At 37.3% G+C, this 24,042-nt stretch overlaps 1 protein-coding gene across 1 annotated transcript in view; it reads left to right on the top strand.

The window, feature by feature from the left end:
* The window catches only part of AGPAT5 (1-acylglycerol-3-phosphate O-acyltransferase 5), a 60,835-nt gene that overhangs the window by 25,530 nt on the left and 11,263 nt on the right, over nucleotides 1-24,042 (top strand). The window contains exons 5-6 of the mRNA XM_084516282.1: nucleotides 7,201-7,291; nucleotides 16,719-16,880. Coding sequence (XP_084372408.1) covers nucleotides 7,201-7,291; nucleotides 16,719-16,880 — 253 coding nt within the window. The remainder of the gene's footprint in view (nucleotides 1-7,200; nucleotides 7,292-16,718; nucleotides 16,881-24,042) is intronic.

Here is a 24,042-nt window from a genome sequence, read left to right as displayed (position 1 = left end):
TAGACTATAAGTTGCAATGGCCAGAAATACATTACAACAACTTAAGTTTTAGCCCTGAGTTTTTGGCTAGCATGAAATGACATCAGTTCAGTAGAATTTCACTTGTCCTTTTGGGGGGCAGCTCTTCCCAGTACACCAGTAAATAACATACATCTTCTGTAACAGAGCATAAAGGGGATAAAAAGACTTTTTTGGTTGTTGATATTTGCATGACCCTTCTGTAAAGATGCTTAATTCTCTACTGGAGCATGCACATTTTGTGTTTAAAAGTTCCAAATCTTGGTTTCAGTCATATACACAAAATGTATTCTTTATTAGATTATATCTCTGTGGCATTGCACTCTATGTTTAATAAATACTTCTGAAGTTGTTGGTGTCTTAAAAATATTTTTGCTAGTAGAAAATAGAAATGTAGTATACAGCACAGCTTAACCAAGATATGTTTTTAGCATTGTAGTAAAGGTGAATGTACTACATTCTGTACATTGTATCTTTGTGAAATACTCTTAAAAAGTGTATAATTTCTTTAGTTTGTATGTTTGACAGGAAGAACAAATATTAAATCAGTATCTCTCAGTGTATCATCTGGTGCTGTGTTAGCTTGGGAATCTCTCCCTGAGGAGCTACTTGGATCTTTTGTCTTCCAGAGGCCATTGCCAGTTGCTTAGCTCATAAGAAGCATAGGTATATCTAGACCTGTCCATCTAATAATGTCCACAAGGAGAAGATGGCCATATTCAGTAGTGATCATTTTTGCCAGCATTACCCAGAAGAGTTCTGGGATGTTGGAAAGATTGCTTTACATCAAATTATTTTCTGTGTGTGAGTGGCAAAGATTCTGCTTTCTGTAAAACTTGCAGTGTAATTGAATAAGCAAAGACAAATAGTAGGATGTATGAAATGTGTTTGAAGTCATTCCCCTAAGCAAAGTGCTGGTTCAGTTTGCTTTGGTTAGTCTGCATGAAATCTCCTGGCAGGGTGTTTTCCCACAAAGGCCCGCTGATTTCTTGCTAGCCAAATAGGCAGCTTCTGGTCGAGTCTGGTTTACTGTCTGCCCTCTGCATCCCCTAAAATGCAGGGTCTCATTGTAACACTAATGTTTTTATTGTGATAAGAGTCGTGATTTGAACTCTGTTTTAAATCACCCTGCTATATTTGGATTTTTTTAATGCAATCTTAGGAGGACATGCCTGGAAAGTCATCTAATTCTGCATCTTTTGGAAACCTGTAACTAGTGTACAGTGTTGCTCCAATGCTATAAATTGGCTCAACAGACTAATGCATAATTTTAGCCTAATAGAGGAGTAAAGGGAGGTTGAAGCATAAGTCTTTTCTTTAAAGCTGCTTCTACCATGAGTTCTGCTTTTCATGGTGGATGCCTGTGTTTGATTAATAAATTAAAGAAATCCAGAAGGCTTTTTTTTTTTTTTTTCCCCAGAATCTTCTTATTCTTCAGTTGTATATGAATTGAAAACCTATACCTAACCTGTCTCAGATAAGGCGAGGTAAACTTGGGACCACCTGGGTACATTTAATTTGGCTGCTTGGAAGTTCTGTGGCATTGGAAACAGGGCACAGAATGTGGATGTGCCTACCAGGCAGTTGTTGGCATTTCGCTCCTGTTATCTAGGGTAGCAGCACAGAAGAGAATAGCGTGTAACTGCTGTTAAAGGGCATTGTTTTAAATCTCTGTCAGCCAAACATGTAGGGACCCTTAAGTTCTACAGTACCAAAGCTGTCACAAGGCTATTTAATGGGAAAATTGTTTGCATCTGCTGGGGTAGAAGCTACAGACCACTGAGCTGTCATCTGAGGGAAGACTAAACTTCCTATAATCCACTTTATCAGAGAATTTAAATGTAGATGCCGTAAATGCTCTTTAACCTGTAATTAATACTGAGAGAAGAACATGATAACCTGTGTCCTTAATGCATTATTCATGAATAAACTTTGCAGTTCTGCCTTGCTGGGACATTCACAAGCAACCATGGTGCTTTTAAAACGAAGACATTTTAATCAGGAAAACAAGTACGCCTTGAACTTGTCGGTGCAAGAATGAATTGCTGCAGGGTTCCTGTGAAAATAAGTAATTTACTACTCTGAATTTCTGTTAAATTATACACTGGATGGTGCAGATCAGAGTACACTTTTCCTCCATTTAGTGAGCAGCTGTGACTGCTTGGTTGTTGAATATGTGCATGGCGGAGGTTTTTTCCTTTAATGTAGTGTTGGAGAAAAGTTTGCCTTTCAGCTGCTAAGGAAAGAATTATATGTCAATAGAGAGAGATGGAAGGGAATTTGTGTTAAGGGTCACTTGGTTATTTACAGTTTCTCTCCACATAGTGTTTAAACAAAAGAATCCAAATGATTAATGTTCAGTCTGTCTGGAGCCATCCCTGTTCCCATTAAGAAACCTAAGACGTGTAGGAAGGCGGAACCAGAGTCCGCTTCTCTACTTAGCATAGCAAGCCCTTCAGTTGCTTTACTGCCTCATTTCACTTGGTTCCTTTTCTTTTTTTTTGTTAATAATGGAAAGTAAATTAGAGGTGGAATGCAAGCAGAAAAATAGGACTGCCTCTTGACCTCTCACATTCACAGTAGGATTGGTTCAGTGATCAGGTATGCCTGATCTCATGCTGGGACAGTGGACTGCATGGTACGATTTTTCACCTTTCTTACAATTTGTGCCTGCCTTCACCAGCCCCTGTTTCTCCCCTGCTGCTCACAGGTGTTCTACCTTGCTTCCCAAATGCAGCGTGGCAGCAGCAGCAGTTCAGATTTTAGACATGCACAAAACTGACGATAGACTGAAACTCATTTGTTCCTGTATTGTCTTAGTGGAGACCTTCAACTACTAAATTTTGCTATTTTGTTCTTTCATTTTACTTTTCATCTCATCATGTAATTATATACCCAAATAGTTCGTTATTGGGCCTTTCATTGTTAAAACTCACTTGAAACTGTGTGATTTAGTTCAAAATGGCAGAAAATCTGGCTGATGGTTGACAAATTGCAGTCTTGTGTCTGGTTGTGAGAGCAGAGACTGTCACACACTTCAAAGGACACTTTTGTGTTAATGTTTTAATGTAAGCCATAACAAGGATAAATGCATTTCTCGGTGTAACAATATATCCAGCAGGCATTTGATATACTCAGTCTGCTTGTTTTATAGAGAAAGTTAACTCTTCTGAACAGCAAAGTATTCCATTTGAAATGTAACTTGGGTGCCTGGTTATCATGCCTGATGAGGAGGAAATCTGCAGTGTGAGATGGAGGTACAGCCCAGTACAGCCAGTGTTTAGCTGGTTATGTGTGTCTTGTGTTTGTAATTCATTCAGAAACAGAATAAATCTTTGTCCTGAGAAGCAGTGCCAACCAAACAGCAGAAACCTGAAGAGGACAGATACAGTAATACAACCATTATAAGGCTTGATGTTAATGGTATAAAGCTTATTTTGTCATATGGTTGCTACTTTGCAAATCCCTGACAATTAATAAATCCTGGATGTCCTTGCTTGCTTTTGTAGAATGGTTTGTGTTGGAAGGGACCTTAAAGACCATCTAGTTCCCCGCCCTTGCCATGGGTGGGGATGCCACTCACTAGACTTTCCTCACACTGACTTCTGTATTTTGTTCAAATTATACCAGATACGATTTCTCATATCATGTCTTTCTCAGTTATTGATCAGAGTGTTAATGTTCCTCATTGGGTTCACCAAAAGCATATCATTTAGCAGCGGTCTAAATCGATTCAGATGTGAATCCATCTAGTTGTCTGGATGTGATAATGAAAATAAGAAAACTAAGAAAATGCATTGTTTAATATGATTTTGAATATTATAAATAAAAATATTACATTATTTTCCCTTTTCACTCTCCTGAGAACAGCACAGTAAAAGCAAAATATCTTTAGTCAATAAATACCACTTCTTGATGCCCCATGCTGTTCTGTAGAGTGGCCGCTACTCTCTCTGGGGACACCCTCTGAAGCTCTGTCCTTGGTCAGGTTTCCCTTTGGTGGCTCTTCCCCCTGTGTGCTTACAATATTTGGGCTGACTTTGTTCTGTTTTCCAGGGATTCATATGTAGTTTCATGCCCCTTCCCCTGCTCCAGCCATACCAGCTCCTTTTCTGATGTTATTCTGTCTCAGGGTCTTCCTCAGCTGTTTCCTGCCCTCTGTAAGCACTGCTGCTGTGCCATTGCTATCTCTTTTTGACTAGCAGAACTTGACGACACTGGAAAAATGAACAGAGTTGCAATATCCATGAAAACAGTTGTCATATGTTCAGTTAATTTGTAGAATAAGAGGCAGGTCCACTGACTACACTGGAGACTCCTCAGGTAACCTCTGCATCTTTTCTGGCTTTCTGGTTCAAACCAAAATCATTAAAATTCTACTTAACTGAACCCTCATCCACTCCTTGTAACTTTTGAATTGATCAGAGACAGTGTCTTGATACCTATTATGCAGAAACAGATACAAAAATTGTAATATAACTCTGAACAGAGGGACCTATTCTGCCAGAGTTAAAATTGGTTTATCAGTGAACTAGGGACTGTGGCAATGTAAAATTTTGTATGTCATTTTCAACACAAGCACGGTATTTTACATTCACTGCAAGAAAGTGTGTAGCTTTTATGTAGCTGATGGCCCTAAATGGAAAATTCTGTAACCAAAAATTGCTTTAACTGCAGGTAGTGTTTTTAGGCAATTAAAATGCTCCTACAATTCAGCAGCTCTTAATCCAAGTTCAGGAGAGCTTATTTAGTTATTAAAATCTTAGAGATTTGTAGTTCTTATAGTCTCTGGAAACAGTGCTTAAGGATTTAGCTTCTGCTGCCCATGTCAGAAGAAGGGAAAAGCCAGTCATGCACACAGCTTTCGTAGGCTGGATTGCACTAGCAGAATATCTTTGTCTTGCGCAGTACTGTCCATGAGAAGAAGTAGGGCGTCTATTTACATTCCTGAATTTTACTCAGGTATAGTAGTCCTAATGAGTTGCATATCGGTTGCATATGCTGAATTTAAAGCATAGGCCACTTCTTTGTCTTGTGGGTGTGCTTTTAATTCAGAGATGTTCAGATTCTGATCAACAAACTTGTTCAGCTGCTTGTGTTTTAAACGTTTACAAGAGTAATTAAAATATAATTTCTACCCCTTCTTTGTATTACACAGCTAGGGCTGGGGTAAGTGGCTTCTACACTCTCTTGTGTAATCAGCTTTCAGTGGCTGAGTCTCTGCTTTGAAGGCTGTTAATGCTGCTGCATGCTTTTAAGTGCTGATCTCCATACCAAGAAAGGTATTTCTCTCCTGTGTGCTTCACTTTATTTTCTCGTTCAGTTATTACGTGTTATAGCCACTATACTACACTTAGGAGCTAAGCATTCATGCTTTAGTGAGGGAGGAACAGTTCTCGTCTTGGAGTTCCATTTTAAGGATCCAAATTAAATGGTTTGAATATAAGCACATTTATGAAAAGAAAAAAACGTGTCTTGATTTGAATATTATGCCCTTTCCAGCTAATTCTGAAAAATTCTGCTTTATCATTTAAACATTTTCAATGTGAAATGTAGATGTGGCTAGGGGAAAGTGCAAATTGTGACTGGGTCCGAGGATTCCCGTACTTGTGCTCCTGTGCTTGTGCTACTGTCGTGTTAGGGAAAAAGTGCAAGCACCTTACCTCTTAAATCCATTTTCTTTTGTTCTTTTTCCACAAAATCTGTACGCATCTTGGCTTTCTGTTAATCCTTTAATTCTTGGACTTCACCTGCCTCTGCAATCTGCCAGTTTTCCTCCTCTGCAAACATGCTGTTGCAAGTATAACCTTTCCTCTACCTCTGTTCAGAGTCTTGTGGCTCTTCTCTTTATGCCACTCTACTAATGCTGGTTTAGCCATTCTTTTCTTTTTTTTTTTTTCCTTCTCACCTGGCAGATTCGAGGTTATGTACTCAATTTCCCTCTTTCTTGATCACATGCTGGCCTCTCCTATTGGTTTATTTTCATAGATTTCTTTCCTTCTCCACATTTTATTGTATCTTTCAACCTTTCTCACTGCAATAATTCTGGAGAGTTCACTTGCTAGGTCTTGTCTTTCTGCATTCAACCTTTTCTGAAGCTGTTCCACAATCATCATGTGCGAATACCAGCACACTGATGTTTTGTGGGCCAAAAGCACAACATGTTTCTGTCTTCTGAGCTTTTATTTTACTTTGCGTCTTTTCATGATGTACACTCCTACTTGTCAGGGTCTTAATGTACTCACTGGTAATCTTTCTTGTGCTGTTTTGTAAATCCATTATCTCATTTCTTTCAAATGTTTCTCAAGACTCATTTGTGCAAAGATAACAAAGGCTTGACAGTAGGCATGATTTTACTACAAATGTGTCAGTTTATGTACAGATCTATGCTAGTTAGCATTTGTGGCAGTAGCTTTTTCTTCTGCAAATGAACCCTCAGTACAAAATTTTCACAAGTAAGTAATGTTTTACATCAACTTTGTAAGTAGGAGATTACACAAGGAAAAGCAAATGGAAAATTTCTCAAATTAGAATTCCTCTGTTTGGGTACCTAATTTTACACTAGATATGCAAAAACTTAGGTAAAATATAGCTGTATAATTATTTGGGAACCCGTAAATGCAATTGTTGCTGAACAGTCAAGCTAACTAATTTACTTGGGAAATTTAACCTTGCAGACACATAAAGGAATGTGACTTTCAAGATGAAATTTTGCGACACTATCAGTTTAAGTTCATAATATAGGTAATGTCTCATACAGTGAGATGCATAAAGGCACATATCTGATATATCATAATTTTAATTAATAATATTTCTAATTAGGAGTATAATTAAATGTATAAGGAAAGATATAGATGGAAGGTCTGTATTGAACCTTGCTCTTGTTGATGCATGCTATCTCCCTTCTGCAGTCACCTGGACACCTATGGTGTACATTCAAAGAAAATTATCTTGAAATCCAAACAGAGAGCCAAGTTGTAAGAGCTAAGAAATTTTTAGCTCAGATATTCTAATTTTTCTTTGGATCCTTATAGATAACTATATCTTAGCTGGTTCACTAACAGGTGGTGTGAATTAAATACAATATCTTATCAAGTAATTATAATTTATATAAAAGGAATCAACTTGCATTCATTAAAAGATCTTGTTTGTTTTGTTTTGTTTTACTTTTTCATCCCACAGATGTATTTAGTGATTTTTCCAGAGGGGACTCGTTACAATCCAGAAATACCAAAAGTCATTGCAGATAGTCAATCATTTGCTGAAAAAGAAGGTAAGCAAAGAGTTTTTGAATTTGTTCTATTGTTGTGTTGTTAACATATGTTATATAAATTGTTGTATAATATGAAGATGTTCTCACCTTAACTGGACTGTTAAGCCTGCCTGCTTGATACTAAAGGTTTAGACTAGAATAAGTCAGTGTTTTTCCTACTACAGAGTAAGATGAGAAAAGCTTGTATACAGACATTTCATGCATTTTACATTGTACAGGAGCATTAATTCTCAAGGAAGTTCTCTTTAGTTTCTATCTTTATGTATTCACAGACACTTCTTTTCCTACTTTTCAGGAACATAGGAATCACCTACACTGGATCAGGGCGCTACTGATCTATCTAGACTGACATTGTAACTCCAATTGCAGTTGTTACTTGACGTAAAGGCTATTTTGAATCAGGAATGTTATGCTTTAAAAGAAAGTCTTCCCAACTCTTCCTTTCTAATTACTACTAATGCCACCATTTCTTTTGGGATATGTTCCTGTTTCATCTTCCAGTCTCACCCCTCCTTGGTTGAACTTTATCATGTAGTTGCCTTGATGAATGTTGGCATCATCTCCATAACTGCAGATGGAATTTCTTCTTTGGAATGGCTTGCAGAGGCTCCCAAGCTTTTTCATTTTTCCCACATCATATGCACAATACATAGAAACTTTTAACTCCAACAGTTCAGTCAACATATTTCCTGGTTTTGTTTTTTCCTGTTGACCAAAAGTGAAATAATTCATTCTGAAGGTAAACAGAGAGTAACAAATAGGTCTGGTAAATTCATTTCTGTGACACGCTGAAATGAATTCAGAAGTCTGTGAATCAGCCTGTTGATATCATCAAGCTATTAAGTATTGTTAGTTCTTGTTCAAAAGGATATATGCTTTTCTTCTCCTCCTTGGGAAGAATGGAATTTGTTTGTGTGTATGTGCAAGAGAACTTAAGTCATAATGTATTTATTCATCGCTTCAGTTTCCTGTCGGAAATGAAAGTCAAATGTTTCATTGAGGTTGGCAGTTCTTTGAGAGTTCAGAGGGGGGTGTTTGGTATGAGGTCCTCTCTCCTCCTCTTTCAGGGAAGAGAAAGGGATCTTACTGTTGTTATTATTTTAGTAAACCTCTTAATTCTATTTCCGCAGTCCAAAAGACAGTACAAAAAATGCTTTGTGCTTTCAGAGCACCTGTTTGTTTCTTCTAGTGCTTTTCTCCAAATATGGCCTGCTTTTGTCTTGTAAGGGTTACTCCTTTTAAAAATGCTCACAACAAGTATTTATTAAACAGGAAACTTCCTCTGTTCCAGCGTAGAATCATCTTGATCTGCTTTTCCTCATTGCTGAATTCTTTCGTTGTTATTGTTCACAAAAATTTGGTCTCTCCTCAACTTTTTTACGGAGAGGGTGGGAACTGTCCCTGCACGTTAATGGGAAGATTGACGCTCACTTGAATTAGGGCATCCCTTGCACAAGAGAAGCAGGGATGGCCAGCCTGCCTGACGCTAAAAGCCACATACCAAAATATTCTTACGGCTAAAAAAAAAAAACAGCCACAAGGCACAGACCACGTACGTTGGGGAGCTCCAAGGACAGGAAACTCCAAGTGGCCGCTGGCAGGAAATGACAACTACTCCCCAGAGACCTGCCATGAGTGGTGCTGGCCCCAGCTTGTGGCTTTTGCTTGGCAGCTCCAGTGCCACCACTGTTTGGCTGCTGGCTGCAAACTGGGGCTCAGCATAGGAGTCGTGACTGAAAGCATCAGCAGACACATCATATTTGGTACAGTTTTCTGAAAGGTATCAGCGCCCAGAAGCTCTTCCAGTCAGAGGAATGAGGATGTACTGGAATTACAGCTTAAAATTTGTACTTTAGTCATTACAGAGAAACAAAAAGTCTGATGATTTTGTCTTTGATATACAGCATGGTGCTTTAGTATTGGCTTTACAGACGCACAGAGGATTTTTTTATTTTTTTATTTTTTTGTTATTTTATAAAATGCATCATGAAATGTGAGTAGGCTTTAGCAATTTTTTCCTACATTTTTGCACGTTTTATGTGTTCAGGAAATAGTGCAAGTGTAATATTGCAAAAGTGGTTTGATTCCTAAGAATTAAACTTTCATCTGATGTATTTTCTCTGACAGATAAGATCAGAGACATTGTACCCAAAGATAACAAAGCTATTCCTAGAGCGAGCACAAGCGTAACGCATGTTTATCATGCTGTTTGAAATCTGAAATACTGTTTTTGACATCTGTGTATATGTTTTAGTAGTTTTGCAGAGAGGAAGTATGAAAATATTGTGTAGATTTTGTGTTTATTTTTACTCTCCATGGGCTGGATACTATTCCCGAGAAGTTTCATCAGTTTAAGCAGAATTATTGAGCTGAATTTAATTACCTGACGTTAATGTGACCAGTTGATGAATTGCAATATCTTGGTATTCGTTTTTAGAAAATGTCAGTCATGGATACAGTCACTGCCTCTTACGAGTGGTCAGAGGACTAGTTCAGTAAAATAAAAACCAACCAGCCAAACAAACAAACAAACAAAAAAAAATGCTTAGGTCGCCATCCAAAAGCTTATTTTCATACTGCTGGTTGCAGCTATTATGTCTTTCGTCATTAATATGAATATTTAAATAAATCTTATCTGTCTATGAATAGGATGAAAGGATATCAAACAGCAAAAGAATATAAAGGTGATTGAGGCCCCCCTTGAAAGAGAGGTAACTTTTTAAAAATACTGATTATACTTCATGTTACAGTTTATTCTTGTCTTAAGACCTGGGTTCTACACAAAATATTGACTCCTTGCAAAAGCAAATGGATTACTTCTTTCTGAAACGCCAGCAAATCAAACACACGCAGTCTGGGTATGAACAAATTGAGACAATGCTATAAAACATGGAGAAACTTCTAGGGAAGCCTATACTTGCTTACTATCTTTAGAAAGAAATAAAGGTACTGTACAATAAAAAAAATTAAATCCATTAACTAGTCTTGCAGATTTCTCATTAACTACCGTGCCAAGTTCTAGTTGAATGTACTGCCAGGTTTTTGATTTTTTTTAAAACCAAGGAATGCTGAAAATGTCTATAAAGATGATGAAATTAGGGCATTTATGTTCCTGGTTTTCACAATAGAGACTGACATGTGCAAACATGCGATAATTGTTTTCAGTGAGATGCAGAAAGTTGCTTACTGCCAGGGGTACTGATTATGTGGTAATAAATGGAGACTGTTGTCATCTGAGGGTAATGCTAGTACCCCTCAGAAACTGAAGATTATTTATTCTACAAGTTTTACGACTGGCTGAAAATTCTAATCCAATTAGATTTTGACCCAGAATGGAACAGGCATCATTTTAAACTGAAAATATATTTCATTGTACTGGGGAAGGAAAATGTGCTCCTTGAATTTTGGAAATAAAAATTGCCTCTTAAAACTAATTTTTTGGGGATTAATGCAGGAGCTGCTCATAAAACAAATCATATGGAGTTGAGAAATTTATTCCAGCATTTAATTCTGTTGTCCAAATTCTAATATTTGCTGGGGTTTCACAGCCGCAGCAAACCACATAAGCAGTGTTGCCAGAATCTGATGAAAACATCTGTCAGGTTTTCACATTTCTTTCAAGTAAATGAAACCCTGCACGTCCAAGCCAATGGAGTCAGTGCCATGGGGGTGGATTTGAACATGATTCTTGTCCTCTCATGATGGGAAATAGGTGACCATGTGAGATGATTCCTTGAGTGATTACTGCTAGGATGTTTTCTGTTTTCCTGTTTTTCTACATGGTTGGTTACTCACATTTCCAATGGGATATCTCCTAAGATTCTCATAATCAGAGGAAATGTTTCTCACTGTAATGTACTGAATAACTAAAAATGTGGAAGCATGTTTTACTTCTTGTCTCCTGAGCCTTCCAGCTTCCATTATTTAATCATACTTAGTAATCTTAGAGTTTGCTTTAGTTTTTCCACTGTAATTAGTTAGCTAACATGATCGATTGTCATCTTCAAAATCTGTTGGGATCATTCAGTTGACATATAATGGTGACCCTTTATAGTAGAGACTATATCTAGAAACTATATCTGGTCAGCTGTTATGGGAATCTTAAAGGTGTGTTGGTTCTTCCACACTAGCCAGTGGGCTTGAGTTTTAAAGTCTGCGAAATTTAAGTTTGTAGGTGGCACTCTTATATTCATAGGGATTTAAGTTTAATCTTGTTGTAATGTTAGAAGTGTTATTTATTCGTTATTTCAAACCATAAATCTTTCAAGGCATATTACTGGTTCTGGACTACAGAACAAAATTTCTACACAACCCATAAAATTCATGATTTTTTTTTCTCCTGTACCAGTTTCTGGTATAAAATTCATTTCATTTGCATGTTCCCACGATATGTATGTTTAGATTGCTAATAATTTTCTAGGAGTTAGACCTTTGTAATGTTTGTTCCAAACAATGGCAAATTTCTTAGGCTTTGTAGAATATGAACTTTATCCAAATGTTAAGGAAATGGTATTTTAAGGATTTGAAAATAAATAAGAATAATCCAAAGCCCTCCTACTCCTAATGTTTCTAACTTCTGAAAAGTCAAAGAGAACATGATAGGAAGTTTGGAGAGTCAAGTTTAACTTGACTTGCTCTTGCTGAAGGAAGACAAAACAATCTTCCTGAGTGGAAGGCATTTATGAAATTTCGTATTAATGTTTGATTTCTAACAAAGGTCATTTAATCAAGCAAATATTTCAGGTATTCATTTATCGTCTCCCTGGCTTTTAGGCATAAAAGTGGCAAATGTAAACATTTTTTAATGCTAAGTTTATCTTGCCTAGTATCATGCTCTCTACTAAGATGTTTGTGCGTGCAGGATGTGCTTATCTCAAAATTGCTTTTACAGGTCATGTGAAAAAGAGGTATTTCAACGGAGCTAATCGAAAATGTTTCCCTTCTAGATCTTGGCATTGGTTTTAAATTGTATTTTAAAGCAATCTGAAGTATTTAATATCCAGAATGTTATGTGAAACTTTCTTTAGAAAATATCTTTTGTTAATATTTTTTCCACACGCTTTGATGTAAGCAGGCTTGGCGTAAAAGTGAAACGTGGAAAGGAGAGTAACATCTTTTAAAAAGTCTGTGTGGGGGTGGACCGTGAGTAGCATTTGAGAGCCATACCCTTGGGGTGAAGAAGGGATTTCTGTTATGAAAAGTTGCTCTTGGAAAGTTAAGTATAGGAAAGAAAGAAGCTATCTTATATGCTTAAAACCTTCTTTCTGGATACATCCATTATGGAAGAAGGTGTCCTGAAGCGTGGTGTCTCCTGTGTTGTGCTGTGGGATGGATGTGCACAGCTATCCTGGGGATGTGTGGCCAAGTACAATGTTGTCTACTGGGGGGGTAGCAGATCATTCCTGAGAATATTGGGAACTTGAACCTTGCTACTGTGCACCTAACTTTTCAGTGGGGGGGGGGGGAGTGAGAAGATATTTTGTTTTGTAAGTGTTTTTTATGCGAGCACATTTCTTCTACAGCTTTCTTGGCAGAGTTCCTTAAAATCTATTCCATGAGAGAGGGCTTATAGGAAGCTAGAGATACTGGCAGCTTGGGAGAGGAAGCTCCCGCATGAGCATTGAGCACTCCACCATATGTAATTTTATGTGTCTCTCCGGACCCTGGTTTCAGTAACTAAGCCACTGAGGTCACTCCAGTAGGCTGGTAGGAACATAGTGTTAGGTGAGTGTGTAGGACACCCCAAATAAGTGCAAAGCTTTCAGTCTAATACTACCTCTGAGTACATACATGAATGCACAAAAGGAAAAAAGGAAAGAAAGACCGAGATGGTCTTTCTGATGGTCAAACCCACTGTTTGTCACCCTGCTTTCAGTTTTTGTTTTACCATCAAGTAACATAGTTTCACAGGGGGAAAAAGAGACCTCTTAAATTAATCTGACATCCACTTTTAGAGAGAATATAACTTTTGTTGATTAAATGTGGCAGTGCTCATGTAATACATAGGGTATTTATAATTTAGGTCTGGTTGTTGGTTTTTTTTTTTTCTTGATTGTTTTCATTTCAGATGAGGTATGTGCATATGTCAGGGGTGAAAAAGATGACTAATGGTGGAGTCTGAAAATGTAGGTGGCCTGCCTGCACTGACCAGTTCTATAAGCTTTTGGCTTGGGTGAAGGGAAAAGCAAGAGGGATCTTCTCCGTAGAATTGTACTCAGCTATTACATGTAACTTTACCCTGAGACGTTAGATAATGTTAGATAATGGTGCTTTTTTTTTTTTTTTTTTTTTTTTTCTGTCATTGTTCTTTTCTGTTTGCATGAAGGATTCAATTCTAGAGATGTTAATGATTTGTATCCTTATACTTCCCAAATTAAAACCTTACTTTCTTTCGTTTGGAAAGTCTGCAACAAAACTGAAGTACTTTTGCATCTTGTTATAGGCTAGTTAATGGTTGCCGGTTGAAGTACCATTGCTCACGCTATTTCTTTGGATTTTCATATTATTTTAATGATTTCACCCTTGATATAGTTCTCTTGCAAATCTGCATCAAGTTATTACATTTTGGGATATTTTATGTCTGTTAGTCATTTAAAAATCAGCTAGCATAGAAGAGCAAAGCTATAGCATTTTAAGGTAGAGTATTACTTTATTAGACATTTAGTTTGTTTTCTTTGGCATTTAAAATAAAATCTCATGACCTCAAATACTTTGACAGAGAGTTCTAACTTAGTATTGCACAACATTAAAAACAGTTTAAGCACAGTGTGTTTTGTGAATTGGATGCAGGCCGCTTGCCAAGGTAACTATACTGTAACTACTTGGGCTTAAATTCTGTTATGTTGATTTTAGCAAAGATCATCAAGTAATTGCAAGAATGTGTGGTTAATGCTTTTATAAAACAGATTCTTTCAAAGGATGTGTTGGACTCCTGTTATTGCTGCATGTTTGTCATACACTGGAGCTGTACTAAATAATGGATTATGGACTTTATTGGTTTTAGATAGATACATACTTATTTTGAACCTAAACCTTCAAGGGTTCCCTTGTAGCATATGGCATAAGAGGGGCTTGTTTTACAGTTGTATTTCACATATTCTCACTGACCATCTTCACCACAAAAACTGTCCATGAATTAATTCAAAAAACTCAGCACTGGATAGCCTTCAACATATGTTTTAATTTGTCTAGAGGATTTACATCCCACTGAAGCCTGATTTCTCCTTTCTTTCCCCACAATACTAGTATGGGTAGGGGGAAGATGAGTTGGGCAAGAAAGAAATGACAGCATTTTTGATAAAATGAATGTGTTGTGGGATTTGGATCAGTAAGAGTTGTGTTGGGTAGAATGACCATTGCTAGCACAACACTAGAATATTCAGTGCTTCATTTACTGAGTAAACATTTGGAAACATAACATAATTCGCTGTTTGATGTGACAGTTCACAAGCTAAAAAAACACTACCACCATGTTATGCTTCAAAATATTTACACAATCCGCACAACATTTTGCATAGATAGTTATCCCCGTTGCTGGTAAAGCTTAGAACGGTGACTTCAGAAAGAGCGCTAGCAAAAAAAAAAAACTTTTATCTCTCTGTTTGAACAAAGAGGTTCTTAGCAAATATTCAGTATAAATCTGTATGAAAAGTATGAAAACTTCAGTATAAATCATTATCTTGATTTAAGAAGATAATAAAATATTTGTACTGAATTTTTCAACTGTAACAATCATAGAGCTGTTTAGAAACCAGCATTATTTTACACTGTTCAGTAGATACTTACATAATTTTAGATCAGAGTACACTGTACCCAACAAGGAAGGAAGAGAAGTTCAGTACAAAATCAGGACAAATTACATTATCTTTTATATTGATTTTCCAAGTCGCAGTATGTCTAAAGCAATACCACAGAATTTTGGTTTAGAAAAATATTCAGTATATCAGGAACCAATAGCACCAATGGGTGGATCTTTAAAAACATACCAAAGTGTAAAACTACGAATGATAAGGCTAGAAAGCATCAATCACAATCATATTCTGATACTTCACTTTGAGAAAAGTATGCATCTTATAGCAAAATAATGATATTTTCTTTGTATAAGATGGTTTTTTTTTAGAAACACTTTGAAATAAAAGTGGAAGAGCTGTGTTGAGATCACAGAAAGGTTTGGGGTTTTTTGTTTTCATTTTGAAATTAGTTGTATGTTAAAACTTTGGAAAATGAATAAAGTTTATACTTTCAAACCCTGTGTGCTTGTGTATTCTAAAGTGTTCTTTCAGTGGAAGCGATCAGCTGAAGCAAACATTGAAATGAAATACTGCTGTGAGGGCCTGCAGATTGCTGTTAAACTTGACAGTTTTATGTCCATGGCCTGGATGGTTAAGGTCAACACTGGATTTCTGTGACTATGGTTTTGTTAATAGCTAAGTCAGTCTAATAGCTTGTTGGCAGGGAAACAGAGAAGGTTTCTTCCATGCTGTTGACTCTCTGCTATGTTTTCCCTCTGCCCTGTTTAGTTTTCTGCTGGGATGGTGAGTTGAGTTGGCTGGTGGGAGGGTGGTACCAGAGCAATACGAGTTTAGTAGCTGGCACAAGCATGCACAGAAAAGTAGTAGAGTCAAATAGCTGCAAGGATAAAGTGGGATTTCCCATTTTGATCAGCATCAATTGGCTAAAACTGTCTTGAGTCTACCTGCTTTCTGTCATCCTTCCTGGAAGTGAGGACTGTTACAATGTGCCATTAGAAAGAGGAAAGTGAAAGATGGGAAAAAGAATCTAAAGTAGAAAATAACAAATGTATTGAAATACCTGATAGTGTGGTAGCTTTGGAGAAATGTTACATTTTGTTTAAGCATGTGTATTTTAAAACTGCTTTTTTATTACTGTGGGACAGTATTAGGATTCATTGTATTGATGAAATTGGTTGGTCCATTGGAAGTGAAATGCTGGATGAACATTAGGCATATTAAAGATATCTGCGCTTATGCCTCATATACCAAACCTGTTTCTGAGACAGGATTTCAGGAGGTGATGTTCTGTGTTTGATAATTCTCAGTTAATTTGTTTTTCTTCAATGGGACAAACATAAACGATAAGGAGAAGTACTTTTTCAGCACATATGAGCCATGTTAAAATCATCACTGCTTTTAGAGCAACGGCTGTACCAAGGACTCTTTTGTTGAGCAGCCTGTCTGTCATTAATATCCTGTAAGATTTGTTCCATCTTCTATATGCATTCAGCAGAACAAATGCAACGTGCAGACGTGCTCTCCCTCTACTGAGAACTGAGATTAAAAATAATCCTTTTGTGATTTTGAGTGGGGGTGCCAAGGTTTGTTGGCATGATGTTCCTTTTGTGCGTGTAGCCCAGGTTACTTTCAAATGCTGTAATTTTATTTTATTTTATTTTGTTTTATTCCCTTAGGACTTGCTATATTAAAGCATGTGCTAACACCACGGGTGAAGGCAACTCATGTAGCCATCGACACAATGAAGGACTATCTGGATGCAGTTTATGATGTGACTGTAGCATATGAAGGTACCGTGGACCACAAAGGGCAAAGAAAACTGGCACCATCTATGACAGGTGAGTAGATTTATATTAGACATGCTGCAGACATGTGCTCGTTGATATACAAAAACTACCTCAGCTACTTTGCAATGCTCAGAAGATAATCTCCACAGTGCTCCAGACATCTTACTGCTCCTTGGTAGGGCACTGTTGACTAGTGACTCGGCTTTATAATACTGAGTTCTACTCAGTATTATAAAGGTCTACTGCTCCTTCTCTTCCCTGCTCCTCACAGAGAGTATTTTTATGGTCAAATTCTATCTGCAGGTAGTGTTTGGAAAGTTCAAATGATCTTGAATCCATAGGCAGCAGGTGGTGTTCACCTTTGTGTTTCTTCTAGCAATGGCATTTGGCCTGATTGTAAATTCTCTCTTTCTCCCTGCTTTGCCACATGTGTGCAAATGTGATACAATTGCTGAAATGCATATATTTTAAGGGGAAAATATGTAGTAATATATTTTATTTGTAATTTTTCAAGTGCTGAATATGCCCAGCAATTTGATAAATGTTCAAAGCATTTTATGCAAGTGGGCTTTACTTGCTGCAGTATTTTAACCACTTATAGCACCTTAAGAGACTGGGGAAAATTAGTTGTACATACCTTCGGTTATCTCACCAAAAAGTTAAGTTCTGGAGTATCTGATGGAAAAAAATGGGATAGAAGACTTTGGGGTTTGGTGGTTTTTGTGTTTTGTGGTGGGTTGTTGCTGTTTTTTGTTGTTGTTTTTGTTTTAAATAATTCATTTACCTGCACCATCACTGGAGGGCCAAATAGCATCTTTCATTCCGTTTGTAGTTGATGGATCACTCAACCATATACCTGCACAGCTGTCTGTTGCTAGCTGGCTCTCAGTGCTACTTTTATGTCTTTTGCACTACTGATACCAAGGGAAAAATAAACCACGTTAGTTCACCCTTGTGGGCAAGGGTTCAGTGTTGTTTGAGGGGCCTGCAGGTAACTTCATAACTCCCCACTCTTCAGCTGGTCCAGTTTTCGGTGTGGGTCTGGGACTTAATTCCTCCTGCTAAAAGTGTTTGCGAGTTTCCATGTCACTTCATTGGCAGTTACAACTTCTTGAACTCCTTCCAGATGCTTGTTCCTTAGAAGTTCTGGAATTGTCTGTTTTTACATTTTATTTAAAATTCTGAATAGGTGAGAAATATAACTATTAACACTGTATTAACTCAACACTTGTGTTGTTCTGTTAGTTCTTAGAATAGTTTTGTGGTTAAGTATTGAAAGTGCTTATTGTAATTTAACATGTTTAGTTTTGGACTTTTTTATATCATAGTTTTGCAAATTTTATGATTTAAAGTTCATGACTTTTTTTTCAAAATACCTTATGACCCTACTACAGGCTCCCTAGAAGACTGGCAGCCTTACTCTTTTCCTGTCACCCAAGATTTCATTTAAAACAAATAGAATTGTTTCCCCTTCTTCCCTGTAGCGTATCTTGTTTCGTGACTTGATTATTAGGCAGTTTCAACCACTTTCATGCTGGACTTTTCACTGCCCAATGGTTAATTAAGCTATTAAAATATCATTACTTATTGATAAAATGGCAAATGTTCAAATTCTTTACAAGCCCTCTTCACCTATTGATTTTTTGCATGAAAAATAGAATGAAATTGCATGAAAAATTAATTCAGTTTGCATGTAACGTGGTGTAGTTATGTAAACGGAACTAACAAACTGATTTCCCCTGTTGGCTGCTTCTTGTGTCTGGTGTCAAATGCTAATCAGATGGTTCTGGGGTGACCACTCCACATCCAGCCTTCTCAGGACTCCACAGCAGGACTACACATCCCTCATGGGTGTATCAGCCTCACTGGTAGGCCTGGGATAATTACAGGCTCAGACTTTGGTAACAGTAAAGCTAGTAAAGCAGAATGAAGTCAAGCCAACCAGTTGTTATCCATTACAGAGTAGATAAATGAAATATCCATCCAGAACATTTCAAGTTATTGTGGCAGTCAAATGTATTCCATATAATATAAATTATGTAGATTAAGGACACTCTATAAATTACAGAGCGGAACATAGTTGTCATTCCTTTAGACCCTCCAGACACAAAATAGAAGAAAAAATAATTGATGTTCTCAAAAGTCAAGATCACTTCAATATTTGTTCTGCAACAGCCCAACAATTGGTCTGTCTACGAATATACTACAATAACAGGAATTGATGGTTATGCATTTGAGATTATTTATCTTTTTTGCTCTGTACAGTACTATGACGAGGTATAAAATGCCTCTCTCGTGTGTGCAATTCATATGAACATTTCATATATGTGTCAATGCTGATTGAAAATCTTGGGTTTTGTGCTCATCAGAACAAAATGGTAGTACGATCCTGGTAATTTTTAAAAGATAAGGTTGACGTGTCTTTTTCAGTCTAGCAACTCTGAATGAAATTTATTGCATTGCAAACAAACTTCTGATAAACTCAACTTTACTTGAGGACTCTGTTTTCCATAGTATGACATTTCCCATGTGAATGATAACTGAATTCCACACAATGTGTTTCTTGACATGCATTTTGCTTTCAGTTCAGTAAATGTCAATTCTTCAGAAGAGCCGGTGCCACTTCTGGAAAAAAAATAAACAAAACAAACAACACCAACAACAAAACTACATACTTTTCCAGGGATATGGTTGGCTCTTGGCTGCTGTCTTCAGTAGTAAACAGCAGGTTAAAAGGAACATTTTAGTGCCTGTAAGTTGTACTATCATGCTCTATCAGGGAAATAGTGTTAATAAGCTAAACTGAAAAGAAAATTGGAGGAAAAAGTAATTGCATTTTAAATTTTGTAATGTGGAACTCTTAGTTTAAATAGCTTTTCTTAGAAAAAAAAATATTTTTTTTCACTCCAGAAAGCTTCAATATCATAATATTTACTTGTCCAATGGGACCGAAACAAAACATAGTATACTAGCAACTGGAAAGACAACATTCACCATCCTTTCTGCATTAGTGCTTGGAGCAGTGAATGCCAGGAACATTTGATAGCATTCTGCCTTTTAAAACAGGCAAATTGTTATGGTATATTCTTTCAGATGTGTTGAATTTTTTGTCAATATTTATTCATTTCATATTTAGTTGGCACTTTCCAACTGGAAATTCTGTTTTTGAAGACATCAGATTTAATTAGTGGTTGTAGACAGGGACGTTGTTTTTTTTTCAGAGCTTCACATTCAATTGTAGCTAACGGTTGCATTTTGTGTTTGGTTTTTCCTACCATTTATCTATCATTCATTCCTTTTCTTTCCAACAAGCTTGGATCTTGGTACATTTCCAGTGGAAGCTTGTCCCACACATGGCAGCCTTTCTGAAGAATAACACTTTCCCACAGATTACTTCCCTCTCTTAGTACCAAAGATTGTTTGTCCAGTTCATTAATGACAGACCATGATGGACCACTTAGGGAAGACCACACTACGAGACTGTATTAATTTGCGATCATTAGAATAAGATCCATATAATCATATGGGCACTTAAGCACTGTTAAGATGCAATTTAGGTTTAAATTCTGAAAGAACAATTTAGAAGGAAAAAGGAGGGGGAGAAACACTTGTGCTGGATTTGTTGATAATATTTTACTATACTATCGCTAAATAAAATGCTATCGTTCTTTTTTTGGGGGGGAAAAAAGAAAGAACCTGTTTTTCCTCCTTCCAAATGAATGTGCTGAGTGTTCACATCCAGCTTCGCCTGGTGTTAAGGGGTAGGTCTCACGGGACGTGGGAACTGTTGTCATTCTTGCACCTGAAAGAGTATTATGTACACATTTACATCTTTATTATTCTGCCTGAAGCCTGGAGGTTTTACCATAAGCAGATGGTATTTATCTGGCCTTTGTAGAAGAAAGCGTGTGTGAAATAGCAGCATGTGACAATGATAAACATTGAATAAAAATAGCAAGTACATGTAGACTCCGTCTTAAAGAAGTCAGAGGAATTCCTGAGAATTATTGACTCTGCTGTATATCAATTCCAGAACAAACACTTTGAAAGAGTGTGTATGTGTGTGCCTTTCTGAAAATCAGTACATCACTTTGATCGGTATAATTTGAGGAGGTCAAACTGGTCCAACTTCCCTGGGGGAAATTACGCTTTTCCAAGTGCCTGTATTTTTGTTAGGACTCAGTTAGACGCTGAAGTACAGAACAATAGCAAAGAAACTGGAGGAATAGAAACCAGTCTTTGGCCCAAATTCAATCATATCTGTTGTCTTTCAATATCCACAGAATGATAACAAGCACGTGGTTATAGAAGTGTTGAAAGAATTGAAAGACCAAATACATAAAATGATAAACAATAATAGGAATGTAAACCAGTCAAAAGTAAGAGTTGTAGCGATGAACTGACTAATCTGTTCAGATCTCTGCTAGCTGTCATCTTATTGCACGAAGAAATATTGAAAATTAAGTGGTAATTACTTTAGAGCAATTGAAAAGATGTAAATTACAGCTGAGGCTGGACATCAGCGTCGGTGAAATTTGTGTCAAGTATGGGATGGCTTTTTAATGCTTATAGTAAATTGCATGTCATGAACTTGTCATACCACATCTGTTCAAGCAAAACCTAAGTAACTGCGTTTCATATTTCGTAGTGTAAATTTTCCATTGAAATATTTGGAGCAATTTTGATAATAACACTAGTTGGCAACATAGTTCTAATGATATTCTATTTTACAATTTTGCTTTAAAGGAAAACCCTGGTTTTATTTAGTGTTAGGTATTAAAATATGACATGTTTCAATACAATGATTTCACCTGGTGCCATAAGGAAAGGAAATGATCAATCAGTTTTAAACTGAATGCATTTTCCCTTGTCTTCTGTAGGACTAGATCTGTGACTTCAGAACCCCTGTCATTTCCTATTAAAAGTAGTTTGAGTGGCATGAAAGCCTGCCTGTCAATTTTGGGGTGATTTATTTGGAGTGGCACCTTGAGCACAGATTTGCATTTGTGCACTGATACTCTGCAGATAAGGGCTGTCTTGGTGAATGAAAAGTCTTTTAGTACTGTAACAATTACATTGTAGTTCTGTTTGGGAATAATGACATTTCACCAAACAACAGCATCAGTTTATGGGAATACAGGCCTTGCTGCAGGTATTTATAGGACTCCAAAAACAGAGAAAAGTCTAACTGAGCATGAGTGCCAGAATGACTAGCACCTCTGTTTATTTACCTACCTCAAAACAAGAATAGAAAGGGATTCGGGGTCCCTGGAGCCCAGTTTCCTGTCTCCAACAACCCAGCTTGGATGCCTGAGGAGGTTTCTTAAGAATAAGACAAGCATAAATGATACTTTATCTCCCCAAATGACAATCACTTGTGGATGTAGCTTCTGTGTGTTACTAGCAGCCCCTGTATGGGACTAGTAACCCCTCCAGTGTCCCTGGGAGCCCAGAGAGTTTGTTCATCTGATCATGAACTAGGACCTTGTACATCTCCATTACTTTCAGGCAGCTCATGCTGATTGTAGGTATCTGTAACTTCCCTTTGGGAATACGTAGGCAAAAGACACACAAGCATCTTCTAACTTTTGCTCCACAAAGAGGATTTTGGAAGTATTTACACTGCAGATTTATAGAACTATGCTGCACCATGAGCCTCATGCACGTGTGCAAGGAAGCGTTCAGCTGCCCGGGCAGCAGTTATGTACAACAGCTTGAGGAACTCCTGCTCTTTATACAGAAGTGTATTTAAACCCTGAGGATAACAGAAACAACTTTAACTTCTTCACACTGCCAGGTTTGGCCAGAACTATGTTGCTGCTTGGAGAGCCTGTGTTTATTTGTGCTTTTTTGTATGTGTACCAGAGTCCTTTTTTTCTACAATGTTTGTGGTACTGTTCCCTGTTTATCAAAACAGACTATCTGAAGAAAAGGGAAAAACATCGATACTAACAGTACTGGCATAGTTCCTAACAGATCCTGTTTATTTGCTAGAGATCATTGTTTTGAACTGTTCCAATCCTTATATCTTTTCTTGCTTGTGTGTATGTCAAAACTGTTTTTTCCATTTCTGAAACTTCAAAAATGTTCCAAGGAAGATGCAAATATCCATACAGTGAGCCTCATAAATCTCCTTCTTTCCAGTTACCATCTGTGGAGCCCTTTAGATGTTATCCACAGACCTAATCTGATCCAGGCTCTGTTGCTGGCAGCCTATTGATCAAAACTTTCATACTTTTGTAGGAAACCTCCTGCTAATTTGGCCGATGTACAGTATTCACAAATCGTTATGGAGCAGCCCGAAGGCCATAGTGCATCTGTTAGAATAACAGATTAAAACCACTCAAAGATTCTTTCACTGAACTATGATGTGCAAGGACTATGGGTCTTCATCAGACACCATCTTGTGTCAGCAGGACTGAGTACAGCGATGCTCTACTGCTCACCAGTGCTGGTACCAGTACAGAAAACTATAGGCACCACTTCCTAAAAGTAATTTTTAAAGGCTCTTTAGATCCAGACATCTTTACAAAGGTAGAAAAGTGTGGTTATTTACGGTTGAAATTGCAGGATTTGTTGAGACACGGTTCTTAGCTGCCATCTTCAAGATCTTTCGTCTTTATTTTTTTAAGCTTTCATATCTTTCTCTCTGCTTCCCTTCTCCAAAATGAAAATTCAGCCTTTTTAATGTCTCCTTGTTTCTAATGCTGATGCTTTTTATCCTTAAATGTTTTAGTTGTCCCTTTCTGCAGTAGCCTTCTCTAATTCCACCATATCCTCCTCCGTGAGATACAGAGACCAAAATTGCAAATAGTATTTAAAAAGTGGATCCAATCTTTTTATGTAGCTGCAAAGTGACACTTTTGCCCTGCTCTCAGTGTGCTTGCTGTTGCTGCCCAGTATTTGGGGGAATCTCGGGCTTCTGCTACCCAATTGAGAGGATCGTTTCAGAGAGTGGTCACTGACCTCCCACACTGTAACCACCAAGTCCAAGCTAAGCATCATGTAATCAGAGTTTCAATTATTTTTCCCCATACTTCTTTAGGCTAAGGCTTAGATGCCACATTTTTGCCCCATTTGCTCAATTTGGAGGTCTTTTAGGTGTTCCTCACCACCGACCTGGCATTTGACTGCCCAAAAGAATTTAAGATCTTCTGAAAAAGATCTCAAAAACTGGAGATTTCACTGTCTGCTCCTTTCTTCAGCTCATTGG

The sequence above is a fragment of the Aythya ferina genome (genome assembly GCF_964211825.1).
Source record: "Aythya ferina genome assembly, chromosome: 3".
Taxonomy (NCBI): domain Eukaryota; kingdom Metazoa; phylum Chordata; class Aves; order Anseriformes; family Anatidae; genus Aythya; species Aythya ferina.
This window is presented reverse-complemented; position numbering and strand designations above follow the sequence as displayed.